Here is a 16196-nt window from a genome sequence, read left to right as displayed (position 1 = left end):
ACCTCCCACCTGTTAGAATGGCTATCATCAAAAAGACAAGAGATAATAAATGTTGGCAAGGCTGTGGAGAAAAGGGAACTCTTGTACATTGTTGATGGAAATGTAAATTGGCCACTATGGAAAACAGTATGCAGTTTCCTCAAAACAGTAGAAATAGAACTACTGTATGATCAGCAGTTCCACTTCTGGGTGTATATCCAAAGGAAATGAAAATAGGATATCATGCTATTTCTGTACTCTAATGTTCATTCCAGCATCATTCACAATAGCTAAAATACGGAAACAACCTGTGTTCATCAATGAATGAGTGGGTAAAGAAGTTGTGAGATATACACTTATATATGTATACATATATTAAACATGGTGACTATGATAACACGTATTGTATAATTGAAATTTGCTAAGAGAGTAAAACTTAAATGATCTCACCAAGAACAAACAAACAAATTGTGAGGTGATAGATGTGTTAACTAGGTGGGAGGAATTCTTCCACAATGTTTACATATATCAAATCACTAGGACATACACTTTAAGTATCTAACAATTTTATTTGCCAATTATACCTCAATAAAGCTGAAATAAAAATATTTTTTCTAAAAAAGCAGCACGATTTTGGTTAAGATTGGATTTAATCTACAGATGAATTTTGAGGTAATTTGACTTTGACAATATTGGTATTTCAATTCATTTACATGGTATGTCTGTCCATGGCTTACATCTGTAATATTTCTTGGATATCTTTTGCATTTGGACTAGGTTTTCTCTCAGGTGTTTTATGTTTTTGATGGTATCATGAATAGCAAAGCTTTTAAATTTTGTCTTCTGTTTGTTGATACTATTTATGAATAAAATCGTCTCTTTGCATATATTGTGTATATTGAACTTCTGTCCAGAGTGTTATAATTGGACTATAACTGATAATCTAGCTGTAGATTCTTTCTGGTTTTCTGCATTTATGCATTTTCAGCAATTGTTTAGTCATATATAATTATAATTTTATTTCTTCCTTTCTAATTATTATTCTTTTTGTTTTATTTTTTGCCTTATTTGAACTGATTTTGACCTCTACTAAATTGTTGAATAAAAATGGTGATAGATATTAATATTATCTTCCTCATCTCAGGGCAAAATATTTCACCATTAACTGTGATATTTGCTCTGAGGCTTTGGTATATGGCCTTTATGACTGAAGAAAATTCCTTCTATTTCCAATATGCTAAGAGATTTTATCATGCATAGGTGTTGAATTTTTTCAAATGCTTTTCCACATCTAGTGAGATGATTATGTGATTCTTTTTCTTTTAGTTTTGCTAGTGGGTATATTTTACAGATTTGATGTTCAACCTTTACACTAATCTTGCATTTTTGGGGCAAATTCTATTTGGTTGTGGTGTATTAATTTTTATGTATCTCTGGATTCAATTTGCTAGCATTTTCTTCATGAATTATGCATCTATATGCATTAGAGAAATTGGTCTGCAATTTTACTTCTTCTAATGTCCTAGTCAGATTTTGATATCAAGATTTTGGAATTCTCATAAAATGAAATGGGAATTATTCCCATTTTTTTTATTCTTTGGAAGATTGGGTGTTAATACTTTCTCTTTCTGTGTATTAAATTTTTAATTTTTATTTATTTTTTCCAGTAATTTTTTATTTTTAAATTAACACAAACTCACAGAAAAGTTGCAAGATTCATACAAATAACTTCCATATATCCTTCACCCAGATTCACAAATTGTCAACATTTTGCTATATGTATATGTATGTATATACATATGTGTGTATGTATACACCCCTACGCGCACCCCCCCCCCCCAACAAAATTGCAGATGTTCCCCCCTGAACCATTTGAGAATTACTTATACACATTATGTTCCTTTACTCTTCGGTACCTCAGCATGTATTTCAAAGTTGAATTGAACATACATTCAAATTCAGGAAATCTGAGTTTGACACAATATTGTTAACTGTTTATTGTAAAATATATCTGGGCCTAGAAAGCGTTTGCTTTTTGTTTGTTTGTTTCATTTAGTTGTTCTTGTTGAAAGGTATTAATTACAGATTGAACATTTTTAATGATATCAGGATTATTCAGATTTTCTATTGGTTCTTTGGTCATTTCTAAATGGTGTTTTTCAAAGAATTTTTGCATTTCAGCTAAATATTCAAAAACATTGGCAAAAGATTATCCATAATATCCTCTTATTATCTTTTTAATGCCTAGTGGTTCTGTAGTAATGTATTTTTTTTCTTCCTTTTCTGATGATGGTTTGCCTGCATTATCTTTTTTTTCTTCCTTGTTTAATCATGCTCAGAGATGATCAATTTTATGTCTTCTCAGAAAAATTTGGCTTAACTGATTATCTCTGTATGTTTGCCTTATATTTCATTGATTTCTGTAATTATCTTTATTATTTATTTGTTTTACTTTCTTTCAGCTGGGTTTGGTGTTCTTCTGCCTTTGATTTTCAGGTTTTCTTAATTTTTGTTATATCCATTGAGGGTATAAATTTGACTGTAGTCACAATTCTTTACATTTATATAAGCTTTGATTTGTTGTATACTCATTATCATTTAGATAAAAATTTATTTCAAGGTCTATTGTTTTATTTGGAACTTCTTTCTTAAGTTCCAAATAATCGAACATTTTCTAGTTGATGTTTTGTTGTTAGTTCTTAGACTAATTCCATTGTGAGCAGAGAAACTACTCAATATGATTTCAACCTTTAAAATATACTGAGATTTATTTATGCTATAGCATAAATGCTTTTGATAAAGGCTCCATGCTCACCTGAAAATGTGTTTCCTGTATTTCTTGGCTGCAGGATTTTATATATGTCGATTAATCAAATTTATGAATCATATTATGTAAAACTTCCACTTATCAACCCATTTTTATTTGTTTTCCTTTTCATCAGTTATTGACAAAGGTATGTTAAAATTTCTAAATATCATTGTCTACTTCTCTTTTACGTTTTTTCAATTTTTGTTTCATGCATTTCCAAGCTTCTTTTTGGCTATATACAAATTTAGAAGAGTTTTTCTTCTTGTTAAACTTGCCCTTATAATTTTGAAATATTCCTCTTTATTTCTAGTAACTTTTCATAAAGTTGAGTTTGTATGAGATTGGTATAGCCATACCAGATTTTTTTGCATGATATTTCTTTTTTCATCATTTTGTATTTGACTTTTCTGTGTTCTAATATTTATAGTGTGTCTGTTGACAGTAGCGTAATGTTGTTCTGTCTGTTTTTAATACAATCTGACAATCTTTGAATTTAATGGATATATGTAGTTCATTTACCATTAATTTGTTACTGACATATTTGAAGTAAATATACCATTTCCATATTTCTTTTTATTTTTTATCTTTTCTTTGTTCCCTTTTGTCTCCTTACTTGCATTCTTTTGGTCAAACTAAGTATATTTTATTTGTGCAATTTCTTCTCTATTAGTTTATTTTAACAATATTTTTAGAGTGATTGTCCTTCATTTTAACTACACTTATATTTTAAACCTCACCAAACATTATCATCCATGTTTTAATTCCCTCATATTTACCCTATTGATGTTCTTCATTCTTTTCTACATTACTGCATTCCTCTTGCCTTAAAAATACTTTCTAGTATTTCTTTTAGTGAAAGTATCCTGGGAATGAGTTCTCTCAGAATGCTTTTCACCTTCATTAAAGATATTTTCAAAATTTGACATTATTTGAAACTTACAGATAGGTTGCAAGAATTGGCAAATAATTTTTACCAGATTCCCCAATGTTAGTATTTTGCTATATTCCTTCTCTCTCTCTCTTTCCTTCTTTTCCCCCTTTTTTCTCTCTCTCTCCTTCCCAGTCCCATTCTCTCTTTTTTTCTCCTTGAATATCGACAAAATTTTTCTGAATGAGTTAAAAGCGGGTTACAGAAATAAAGTCCCTTTGCCCTACAATAATTTAAGGAATTCCCTTACATAGCCATAGTATTATTATCAAAATCCAGAAATTAACATTGATATAACACTAATATGTAGGCCATAAATCTTATTCAGAATTTGCCAATTGTCCCAAATATGTACTTCACAGTAAAAAAACAGTTGGGGTAATATGCTGCATTCAGTTGTCCTATCCATTTACTCTCCTCCAATATGGAACATCTCCTGTATCTCTCTTTGTATTTTGTGATATTGACATTTTTAAAGAATATAGGCCAGTTATTATGTAGACTTTCCTTCCCATTTGAGTTGTGGCAATAATCAGGAGAATTAAATCTCCTTGTGGAAGCATAGTAAACTAATATGAGATTCCATCCTTCATGAATACAAATTGGATTTGGCTTTTTTCAAGGTAGAAATTGAAAAGAAAACATTAGCAAAATCAATCACAGAACACCAATCTTCCTTAACTTGTTGTACAGCATGAATTGTTAATACCAGATTGGACATGGCTAATGCTGTGGGAAGTACTACCCTTATTAAGATTTCTATAATCCACAGTCATCCTGCAGGATCTATCAGCTTTCCTCACGGGTCAAACCGGACTATTAAAAACAAGAATATTGTGAGTACGAATACATCTGCATCTAACAGATCCTTAAATAAGTCTAAATTCTTGATGTTTCTTAGATATCTTATGCTATTTTAAATTAATCACTTGAATGGGTTTAGCCGATTCTAAATTAAGCAGGCCCAATTAAAACAGGATGAAGAGCAGATTTTCGCATTCCTTTCCCAGTGGTTTGGGTAAGGGAAGAGTCCTCCATTCAGACATACATCCACTCTAATAACGCATTCTCATAGAGTGAGGCAAAAGTATACACTACTTTCATTCATAGCTTCCTACTTTCAGCCATACTGTCACTTGTAAACTTTCTCCAGTCCAATACATCACCATATCTTCCTGATTAATTATATTGCCCTTTAACTTTGCATCAACAGGTTTAGATATGATAATACATTGATCGCCAGTATCTAGCAATCCCAAGAAACTTTCTTTACCACCTCCAGGCCATTTTACCCATACTAATGCAAATGGCTGTATGTTTCCTGCTGGGGGTTGTGCCAAGAGATTCTGGCCCACCTGTCACTCAGAGTCATAATCCTCTCTTTTACTTTAGTGCAGTGTTGACTCTGACGGGTCTGTAGATTCATCTTTTGTGTAATCAATGTGTTTAAAAATTCATCAGAGTTATGATGAATTCAGTTGATTTGTCATGTTCTTTTGCAGTTTGAGGAGTTATTGGGGCAGTCGGATCATGTAATCCTTTACAGTGATCCATTAAAATTTTAGTAGTTACTCCATCTGTCTCCTTTTTCATGCCATTTTTAGTCAAACATCTGTACACTTCTGGTCATTTTAGACACCCCAAAGTACTTTTTTTTAACTGTTTTATCTTAAGATTTCCCTTCTCCTGAAAATCTAATCATTTCCCCATCATTCAGCTCCATTCATGGCTGGAGAAAGATATCCATGACAGCTTCCTTGACATCATATTGTCTTTCTAATAACAAGGTCACACAAGAAGCCCATGTGGCAGGAACCTCTTTTATCTCAGCATCAACCACCACTTCGATCAAAGCCATAGCTTTAGGAGAATTTTAGTATCAGTATCATCATTTAACAATCCAAAGTAGCTTGCACTGTCATTTCAGCAACCTCAGAGAAAGTATTAGATTTAAGGGTAGAGTTGGACAACTCTCTATTCAGGTTATGTGTTATGCACTCCTGCTTTTATCCAACTCACCAGATTGGGAGTTTGTTCCTCTGTCCACTTTTCTGCAAAAGCTGCAGCAAACTGAGAAACCTGAGTAAGACTGGACATGCTCTTCCATTCAGCAGACTCTAATATAAGGGAAGTAGTTCTTGACACCCCTGTAAAAATCTATTTTAGTATGGGTTTGGAAAAGAATTGTTTATCCTGGCCCACAAAGTGGCTTAACTCTTTTGCTTAATATCCTCATGTTTCAGTAGTCCTTTGATCCTCTCCCCCTTTTTTAGTGATCGTCATTTGGACAAGAATATCTCCCCAACTCCTTATAGTCCTTCCCTTTACAAAGCAAATCATCAAGTAAAATTCTGAGGCTCTGGCAGACTTGGGTGTGCTGGGTGAGCTCTATGATTATTTTTGGGATGCCGGGTAGTCTAGTACTGACTCTTGGTCAGGATAAGAATGAGATGGAATAACTAAATATTTGTAATGTGCAGTTTAAATTTTGGAGATCCCCTGGTAGCACCCAGGACCAGCTTGTTCACATTGTTTAAGGATTGTATATTGATGACTTACAAATAGTTGAACTGTGCACATAGACTGTCTTGGCTAATGACCAATGAGGCATAAAACCAATATATTATATTTCTTTATACTAGCAAAAATTAGGAAAAAATGGAAAAAATTCCACTTATAACAGTATCAAAAGCATTAAATATGTAGGAAGAAACTTTACAAAATATTTAAAGGCCTTTACATACGATAAAAGTTACAGAGCATCTAAATAAATAGAGTTATATACCATGTTCATGGATTAGAAAACTCAATATAGTTAAGTTGTCGGTTGTCCCCAATTGATCCATACAATCAATGCAATCCCAACCAAAATTCCAGCAGTATTTTTTTGTAGAAATTTATAAGCCAATTTTAAAATATATATTAAAATGGGAAAGAACTGGAAAGGACAAAACAATTTTAAAAAGAAGAGCAAAAAGGGAAGTAACCTGATACCGAGATTTCTACAAAGTATCCAAGACAATGTGGTCTTTGAGTAAGGATAGAAAAATAGATCAATGGAACTTAGTAGAATTCAGTAATAGACCCAAACATATGTATAATAAGTTGATTTTCTACAAAGGCATCAAAATATTTCAAATGAGAAAGTGTAGTCTCTTTCAAAAATGATGGGTAACTGGATATCTGCATGGGGAAAAAAATAAACCCCCATCCCCACCCAAAAAATTCCCAAGCAACAAAAGAGGAGGATTGGCATGAGTGTTAGCTCAGGGCTGATATTCCTCACCAAAAAAAAAAAAAAAAAAAAAAAAAAATGAGTGATGATCTTCATCAAGATTAAAACCTTTTGCTTTTTGAAAGAAAACATTAAGACAATGAAAAGATATTCAGCTGATAGGGAGAAATTATTTGCAATGCACATATCTGACGGAGGATTTGTATCTAGAATATATAAAGAACTTACAACTCAAAAATAAGAAAACAAATACCCAGTTCAAAAAAGGACAAAAGATTCAAAGAGACGCTTCCCATAAGATAATATACAAATGGCCAATAAGCAAATACTCAACATCACTGACTTTTAAGGACATTCAAATTAAAGTATAAGGAGATATAACTTCACAAACTGGAATGGCTGAAGTGAAACAGACAAGTCCAAGTTTTGGCAAGGATGTGGATTAATTAGAACTCTTATACATTCCTCGTGGTAATTTAAAAGGAAATGACCCTTTTGGAAAAATCAAGTTTTTTCTCAATGTAAACATACACTTACCATGTTACCCAACAATTGTACTGTTAGATATTTACCAAAGATAAATTGAAATATATGCCCAGAAAAAATATTAGGCAAGAAATTTCAAGCATCTGTATTCACTAGAGCAAAATGTAAACCACCCAAATTTTCTTTAACAGAATAGATAAACAAATTATGGCATATTCCTATAGTGGAAACCTTTTTAACAATAGAAAGAATAAACTGCTGGTAAATGCAACTACACGGATAAATCTCAAAACATGTGAGTGAAAGAAACCATACAAAACGTAGCGTATAATGTGTGACTTTATTGAATTCTAGAAAATATGAAACTAATCTGTTGTGATAGAAGACAGATCAGTGTTTGCGTGGGGCTGGATTTGTGGGGGCTTTTATTAGCTGCAAAAGGCATACAGGCACTTTATGAGGTCATGCATATATTTTGTATTTTAATTGTGGTGGTGGTTATACTGGTACATACAGTTGTCAAAACACAATGAGTACTCTTAAACGAAGTGTATTTTATTGCATGAAAATGATACCTCAATATAGTTGATTTTACTATTTGTCTTTTGTTTGTTTCTAGCTTAATTCTACTTAAACATCATATTTTTAATGATTTCAGTCCTTTGAAAAACTTTTGTATCTCATTTTTTGTATAACGTGATCAGTTTTGGTAAATGTCCTGTATGCCCTTGGAATAATGTGTAACCTGTGGTTTAAGGCGCATATTTACTGTCATACCATTCAAATATTATAGATATTTACTGACTAGTTGCTCTATCAGTTTCTGAGAGAATGATAAAAAAGTGTTTTCTGGTTACTATTGCTGCATAACCAATTATTTCAAAATAAAACCACTTAAAGCAACTGTTTTATTTTACATAACACAGATCACTGTTATGATCATTTTTCCCCCAGCTTCTCATCATATTTTCCTTACTTCCTTTAAGACCTCATTGACAGCATTGCCCAGGCCCATCAGGTTTCTGCTAATAGTCTCTTTAAGCCCTTACAGCTTCTGCCTGTTACTTTGTCCCCAAAACAATGTCACATGTTTTACGTGGCATCCCAATTTGGGGCTATTACAAATAAAGATACTATGAACATGCATCTACAAGTCCTTTTGAAGACAAACATTTTCATTTGTCTTTAGTAAATACTCAGTAACATGGTAAGTGTAAGTGTTCTGGTTACTATTGCTGCATAACAAATTTCCCCCCTAAATCTAGCAGCTTAAAACTCCTTTTTTTTTTTTTGCTTGTGATTTCCTGGGCCATGAATCTGGGAAGGGCTCAGTTTTCAGTTCTCTCGTGGGATCTCTCATGTTGTTGCAGGGGCTGACGTCATCTGAAGACAGGGGCTGGGAATCCAGGAGGTTCACTAACATGGCTGATGGCTGGAAGTTCAGCCGGGTTGTTGGCCGGAGAACCTGCATGTGATAGTCTCTCCAGCATGTAGTCTCGACAAGCAGACTTCTCATAAAGCGAATGTCCTAAGTGATTTCAGGGGAGGCTGCATGACTTTTCCGACCTAGTGTTGAAGGTCAAGTAGTGTTACTTTCACCGCATTCTATTTCTTACAAGCAACTCACTAAGGTCAACCAAGATTCAAAAGGAGGAGGCATAAACCCCACCTCTCAAAGGATGCCGTATTAAAGATTTTGTGGATATGTTTAAAAAACACCATAGATGTATTAAATATGCCATTGTGATTGTTGCATTTTAAATTTCTACTTTTACTTCTGTCAATTGTGGCTTTAGGTGTCTAGGACTTAGTGTACATGAATATTAGACCTTTTCAGCATGTCTTTACGTCCTTTTTTATATTTTCCATATTCTGTCTTTCTGTGCTTCAGTTTGTATTTTTTTCTGGTCTTCCATGTTACTATTTCTATCTCGTGCTGATCTAATGTGCTATTACACTCATCCTTTGGGTTCTTATTTCAAATATTGACTTTTTCTGGTCTAGATTTTTAATTCGATTCTCTGTTATCATTTCTCTGCCATAACACTATCTCGTTGTTTAATTCCTTGAACATTTCTATCATAGTAATTTAAACTCCCTGCCAGGTAACTCCAATAGCAGGATGCCTTGTAAATTTCTTGTACTGCCTCTTCTTTCCCCTGGTTTTTCATCAAATCTCTTCTCTTTTATACTCGAGTATTTTTGATGGACAGGCATTGTAGATTGAAAATTGTAGAAATCTTTCAGAAAGCATTTTATTTTGCTTCCTCCGGGCACTTGATTTACAGGTAAATCACCTTATTTGAAAGGAAGTGAAGTGATTAGAAGCTGTGAGCAATAGTCTACTTTCAGTTCATGCTTCCTTATGTGGTACAAGTGTTCTGGTTGACGAGCTCCTCCTCCTTGGCTGACCCTGAGCTACACTTTGGGTTCCCCAAGCCCTGTGAGTCTGACAAATCTCTGCTGAGCTTTTCAGAGTCTCAGCTATTGCCTCTGATAAAGGCCTCAAGGGGAAAGTGGCTCACCTCCGCCCTTTACTTCTCTCTGAGAGCTTGGCTCCAAAAATTCTCACTGCTTTGTAGCTCTACCACACTTTCAAACACAATTGATATAGTCCTGCTATTCTAAACTCATTCTTAGTGCAATGCTTGGCTTGAAACAGACAATTTGGCATTGTCAGAAGCAGAAGTCTCCATAAAGAAGGTGAACTCTTAAATTATGATAACATGACTACTGTTACAGCTTTCATCTCAGACCCCATCACTAGGTTATTTACTTTAATTCAATTTCCTGTTCTTCAACCCTACTAACCCTCTGACCACTGTGGTTTCTGCAGGAAACCAGACCCAGCTGTTGGCCCAGTGCAACGACTCTGTGTCTGAACCAGCAGGCTCTGCAGCCTCAGAGGAGAGTCCTGCCAACTGCTCAGGTGAGGGGTCCCACAAGGCCAGAAAACCCTTCTCATTCCCTGTTAAATGCCCCATTAAGATGACTCTCTCTCCTCAGACAGCAGACAGCTCCGCCTGGTGGATGGGGGTGGTCCCTGTGCCGGCAGAGTGGAGATCCTTCACCAGGGCTCCTGGGGCACCATCTGTGATGACAGCTGGGACCTGAACGATGCCCACGTGGTGTGCAGACAGCTGGGCTGTGGAGAAGCCCTCAACGCCACAGTCTCTGCTCACTTCGGGGCGGGATCAGACCCCATCTGGCTGGATGACCTGAACTGCACAGGAAAGGAGTCCCACGTGTGGAATTGCCCTTCCCGGGGCTGGGGGCAGCATGACTGCAGGCACAAGGAGGACGCAGGGGTCATCTGCTCAGGTCTGTGCTTCACATTGTCTGTAGGCTGAGGGAGGAGGTGGGGCTTTCGGGGATGGGAGTGTGAACCTGGAGGTGGTGTTGCTGAAAAGGCCAGAGGAGAAAGCTTCCTTCCATAGTGCCTGTCTTTCTAGCAGTTATGAAGATTAGGTGCTTTCGTTTCTCCGACTGTAGCAGAGGTTCTGGTCCTTCCTTCTCGGCAATATCTCCTGGCAGAGCCATTTCTTACAGAGTTTCCGTTTGAAAGCAGGGCTCACTCTTCTGCTACCTATGGTAGTAAAATCTTGAGCTCCTATTGCTGTTGTAATGAATTACCACATAATTAGTGTTTTAAAATAACACAAATTTGTTATTTGACAATTCGGTACATTAGAAGTCTGACAAGGGTCTCACTGGGCTGGCATCAAGGTGATGAGAGGTCTGCATTTTTTCTGGAGGCTCTGAGAAAGATAGCTTTTCTAGTTTCTAGGGGCATTGTGCATTCGTTGGCTCATAGCTCCCTTTCTTTTTCTTCAAACAGACAACATTGCCTCCCTCTGACCATTCTTGTATAGTCACATTTCCCTCTGACTGAAGCTGGGAATGGTTATGTGTTTTTAAGGATAGTAGGTCTGAGGATGTGATTAGATTCGCTCACCTGGTTAATCCACAGTACTCCAGGTCTCACCATCTCAATCTCACCATCCCAAGGTCCTTATCTTAATTACATCTGTAAAGTCCCTTTTGCCATGTAAGGTAACATATTCTGAGGTTCCAGGGATTAGGATGTAGGCATCTTTGGTGGTGCATTATTCTGCCTTCCACTCCGCTATCCACACTCCCTTTCACATACCTTTCAGAAGTTCTGTCAGGATGCAGGATTCAGCTTTCCCTCTACACAAAGTGCCCAGGTCAGTGGTCTCTCAGTTCGCATTCCATTGCATCTCTGTGGTAGAAATAGAAAGACAGACACAAATGGGCAAAGTCAGGTAAAACGGAGACAGATTTCAGTCTTGCCACCTGGGGGGTGCTTCCTCAGCAGAGCCAGCGATGTGTGTTCACAATCTGTGGGATAAAGAAAATCAGAGCATTGACTGGAATGCTCACTGTGCCCTGTATCTTCCCCCTTTCCATTTTAGAGTTCCTGGCCCTCAGGATGGTGAGCGAGGACCAGGAGTGTGCTGGGTGGCTGGAAGTTTTCTACAACGGGACCTGGGGCAGTGTCTGCCGCAGCCCCATGGAAGCCATGACCTTGTCCATGATCTGCAGACAGCTTGGCTGTGGGGACAGTGGCACCCTCAACTCTTCTGTTGCCTTTAGAGAAGGTTCTAGACCCCGGTGGGTAGACGGAATCCAGTGTCGGAAAACTGATACCTCTCTCTGGGTGTGTCCTTCTGACCCTTGGAAATACAGTTCATGCCTTCCAAGACAGGAAGCTTATATCATGTGTACAGGTGAATTACTGTCTGTTTCTATTTGTCTGTCTCAACAATGTGGTATGTTGTTAGTGAGATTTTATATTTTCAAATCTAAGTGATGAGTATAAGATAAGTCTACAAAATGAAGTTTGTATGAAGATTATTTAATCTACATGATCCCATCTTGTTTCAAAGGAAAAAATAAGGAAACCTGTCCTGACAGCCATTTATGTGAAAAATACCAAGTAGATTGGGTTGAACATATGGGAAGCATGAATAATGCTCTGATAAACTTTCTAAGGAATTGCTAACTAATTAGGAGTCAGTCTGTTGGTAGAGCAACTTTCTTGCCTCCTCTTGTGAAGCACACCTGGCAAACTCCAAACCTGGGTAAAGGCAACTGCCTAAGTTCTCCTTGCCTGCACTGGACTAGTGAAAAAGGCAGGAGAATAACACACAGTCATGTTGCTAGTCTGTTTTCGAACTCATGCACGTTCTTTACTGGGCACTCCACACTGCCCCCAAGTTCTACTGTACTTCTCCAATATGTGTGCTTACCCTATCTTTAAAATTATTTTTTACATTTTCTCTGCTCTCCTCACACTGTCAACACCTGATTCTCACTATCCATTCTCAAATCATGATCTTGCCTTTTACCTCACTGAGATATTAGAACAGTCTACCATGAACTCCTTGTGGTGTGTGCACATGCTCTCTACTTGGCCTCCTAGATTAGTGGCCTCAGTCCTTTTCTTAGGTCAGATTTTTTGCTCACGCTACAGACTCTAACTACAGTCACCATGTCAGAGAGTTCATCTCTTCAATTATGCTCTCTTCCTCTGGACAATCAATTTCTCCCTGACTCCTAGTTTATTCTCATCAATGTATAAATGGGCTTAAGTATCCCACGTCTTGAAAAACACGTGAACAAATGAACATTTTTCCTTGACCCCAATTCCCTCCCCACGTCTTGAAAAACACATGAACAAATGAACATTTTTCCTTGACCCCAGTTTCCCCCCTAGCTGCTTCCTCATCCCTCTAATCTTTCCTCCACAGTCAAGTTTCCAAAAGTATGGCCAATAATCACTCTGTCTCCACAATTTTGTGTCTCCTACTATTCTGAACTCATCCCACTAAATTTTAGGCTCTACCATTCCTCAGAATTGGTGAGGAAATAAAATGTAGTCGACTTTTCTCCCTTCATTGTTCTTGACTTTTCAGCACAATTCAACACATTGGCTTCTCTTTCCTTTGCAATTTTTTTTCCTCCTGACAGTCACTCTACCTCATTGATTGTTCTTATTCTATGTAATTGATTGTTGTTCTTATTCTTACTGGGATGCAGTCCTCTTCTCAGCCTCTAGATCTTAGACATTACCAGGGCTCAAATGAGCCCTAATGGTGCCAATTTGTGGGTGCTTCCTCAATACAGTCAGCGATGAGTATCAGAGTATTAGACTCTCTACTCTTCCTTAGCTATACTCCTTCCCTAAGGCCCACGGCCTGAAGACATTTATACACTGACAACTCTCAAATATATACCTCCACAGCTGATCTCCGCCCTTAACTCTTCCCTTAACTCCTAACTTGTATGTTCCATTGCTACCTGTCATCACCATTTGAATATCAATAGGCAACTCAACTTTAGTCCAAAGCAGAATGTTTGATTCCACCTTCTCAGTTCCTCTTCCTAACTTTTCCTCCCCTACTATATTCCTCATTTCGGTTAGTGTCACTACCATTACTTAGTTACTTAAGTTCAATGTATAGAAGTCGACCTTCATTTCTCCACTTCCCTCATCCTCCACTTCCAATATAATAGCAAGTTCTGTTGGCTGTATCCTCAAATATACTCTTAATCCTTCTACTTCATCTTAGTCCAGGAAAGATCACCTCTTGCCCGGATTATTCCAACAGTCTTTAGTGGTCACCCAGGTCCGCTCTGCCCTCTGTAATATATTGTGTCTCTGTCAGCCGGAGAAAAGTTTTAAAATTTAGTTTGCATCTTGTTTCTTGCTTATAAGCCTCCAGTGGCTTCCTATTCAACTTAAGGTAAAATTCAGATTTCTTACACCGATTGACAAAGCCATACAGAATCCGTCCCCTACTCACCACTCTGTCCTCCTCTGCATTCACTCTTCCACTCAGCCGATACACATGTTGATTTTCTTTGTGTTCATGAAATAGACAGGCATGAGGGAAGTAAGGGAAGGCAGGCTGGCCATGCTTTGATGCCTCAGTATTCTTTACCAGACAGATGGTATTGTTCATCTTATGACCTTGCACCAGCTGTTCTATCTGCTTTGCTTGTCTGTCACTTTCTCATCATTCAGTTCTCACTTTAAATGTCATTTCCTTGGTGAGGCCCCTCATATCAATTTAAATGCTATTACTTTTCCTAAAATTCTTTATCACATGCTCCTGACACTCCGTGGTTATCCCCGGCTACACTGATTGCTTTTCTCAATATCTCCTGCAGGGTTCCAATTCCTTTGCCCAACGTATTTTATGTTTTAGAGCATATTTATATGTTTTTCATAGTACTTAGTACTATGTGAAATGATCATTTATTTATTTTTATGTTTATTATCCATCTCTCCTATTAGTTTATAAATTCCATGGTATCAAGGACTTTGACTAACTATTGTATTGACCAGTGTATATCCAGTGCTGTGGAGAGCACCTGGCATATGATAGTCTTTTTTTTTTTTTTTTTGTGAGGAAGACTCGCCCTGAGCTATCATCTGCCAATCCTCCTCTTTTCTGCTGAGGAAGATTGGCCCTGGGCTAACATCTGTGCCCGTCTTCCTCCACTTTATATGGGACACTGCCAGAGCATGGCTTGATAAGCAGTGCGTCGGTGCGCGCCAGGATCCTGAACGGTCAAACCCCGGGGCCGCTGCAGCGGAGCAGGCGCACATAACTGTTGCGCTACCGGGCCGGCCCCTATTTGATGGTTCTTGAATGAATAAATCAGCTTTTTGATTATGTAGTCAAAATTACAAATACTTTCATGAAGGTGTAATCAAAACTAACTGAAATGTTTTTAAGCTGGAAAGCAAACTAATCAGTTTTGCATTAAGAAAACATCCTTTGAGTATAAGATAAAGGATTATTGCAGAGGAAATGTAGATGCATAATGGTGACTTGGACAGTTTACAGGAGTCAAGGGTGACTGCTAAAAGGATGGCAGTGCCTTTTATTGATTAGGAAACACAGAAACTCATGGGAGGACATACATGGGCTCCATTTTGAATATGTTGAATTCAAAGTGAATGAGAACACTGAAATGAAGATGTCATTAGGCATATAGAAGTATGCAATTTGATTTTAGAAAGGGAATCTGGGTGGGAGATATAAATTTGGGAATTGTTGTAGAGATGTTTAGATAAAGTGGATGATATCACTGGGAAAATAAACATTCCTAGGACAGAATCCAAGGAACATTAACTTTTAAAAGCAGGGTAGTGCACCATGAACTGGCGTGGGATCTGATGCAGAGCAGACAGAGAAATAGGAATCCAGAAAATACCGTGTTTGGAAGTCAGGTTAAAAAAAGTTTTCAAGGAAAGGGAGATGGTCATACGTGTTAAATTCAACTAGGACATTAAGTAAATGAGAACTGAAAAGTGCTCAATAGATTTAGGTCATTATATGTCATCGAATGCCTTAATGAGAACACTTTTAAGGGTGAGGGGTAGAAACCAGAAATAAAAGTATCAAAGAATAAAATGATGGTGAAAAATAGACGCAACTTTTTTGAAAAACTGTAAAGGGCAAAGAATTAAAAGTAAGGTGCTGAAGTGTTGTATCCAATGCTGGAAATAAATTTATTCTAATTACCACATTGATTAATTTGTTGATGCATAGTAGGGTGAACTACCTGTAAAAGTGACACTGACGCATTTCATTGTCTAGGTGCATGTGTCTCAAGTGCAAAAACTACTGAAAACCATGTCACAGGGAGTCTATAGTCAGGCTAATTAGCATAAATGCCGGAGTAGATGTGGCTGATTGTTGACCTCAGATTATGAAGGACTT

The 16196-nt window shown here is 37.0% G+C and overlaps 1 protein-coding gene across 1 annotated transcript in view; it reads left to right on the top strand.

Annotated features, from left to right (window-relative positions):
• The window catches only part of LOC147914827 (antigen WC1.1-like), a 114487-nt gene that overhangs the window by 91049 nt on the left and 7242 nt on the right, over positions 1-16196 (top strand). Inside the window, exons 5-7 of the mRNA XM_087441926.1 lie at positions 10274-10366; positions 10444-10758; positions 11874-12188. Of these exons, the coding sequence (XP_087298052.1) occupies positions 10274-10366; positions 10444-10758; positions 11874-12188 (723 nt within the window). The remainder of the gene's footprint in view (positions 1-10273; positions 10367-10443; positions 10759-11873; positions 12189-16196) is intronic.

The sequence above is a fragment of the Ceratotherium simum genome, chromosome 17, assembly GCF_057802395.1.
Source record: "Ceratotherium simum simum isolate JZ-2026a chromosome 17, ASM5780239v1, whole genome shotgun sequence".
Classification (NCBI taxonomy): Eukaryota; Metazoa; Chordata; class Mammalia; order Perissodactyla; family Rhinocerotidae; genus Ceratotherium; species Ceratotherium simum.
Note: the sequence above shows the minus strand (reverse complement) of the source record. Positions and strands in the feature narration are given on the sequence as shown.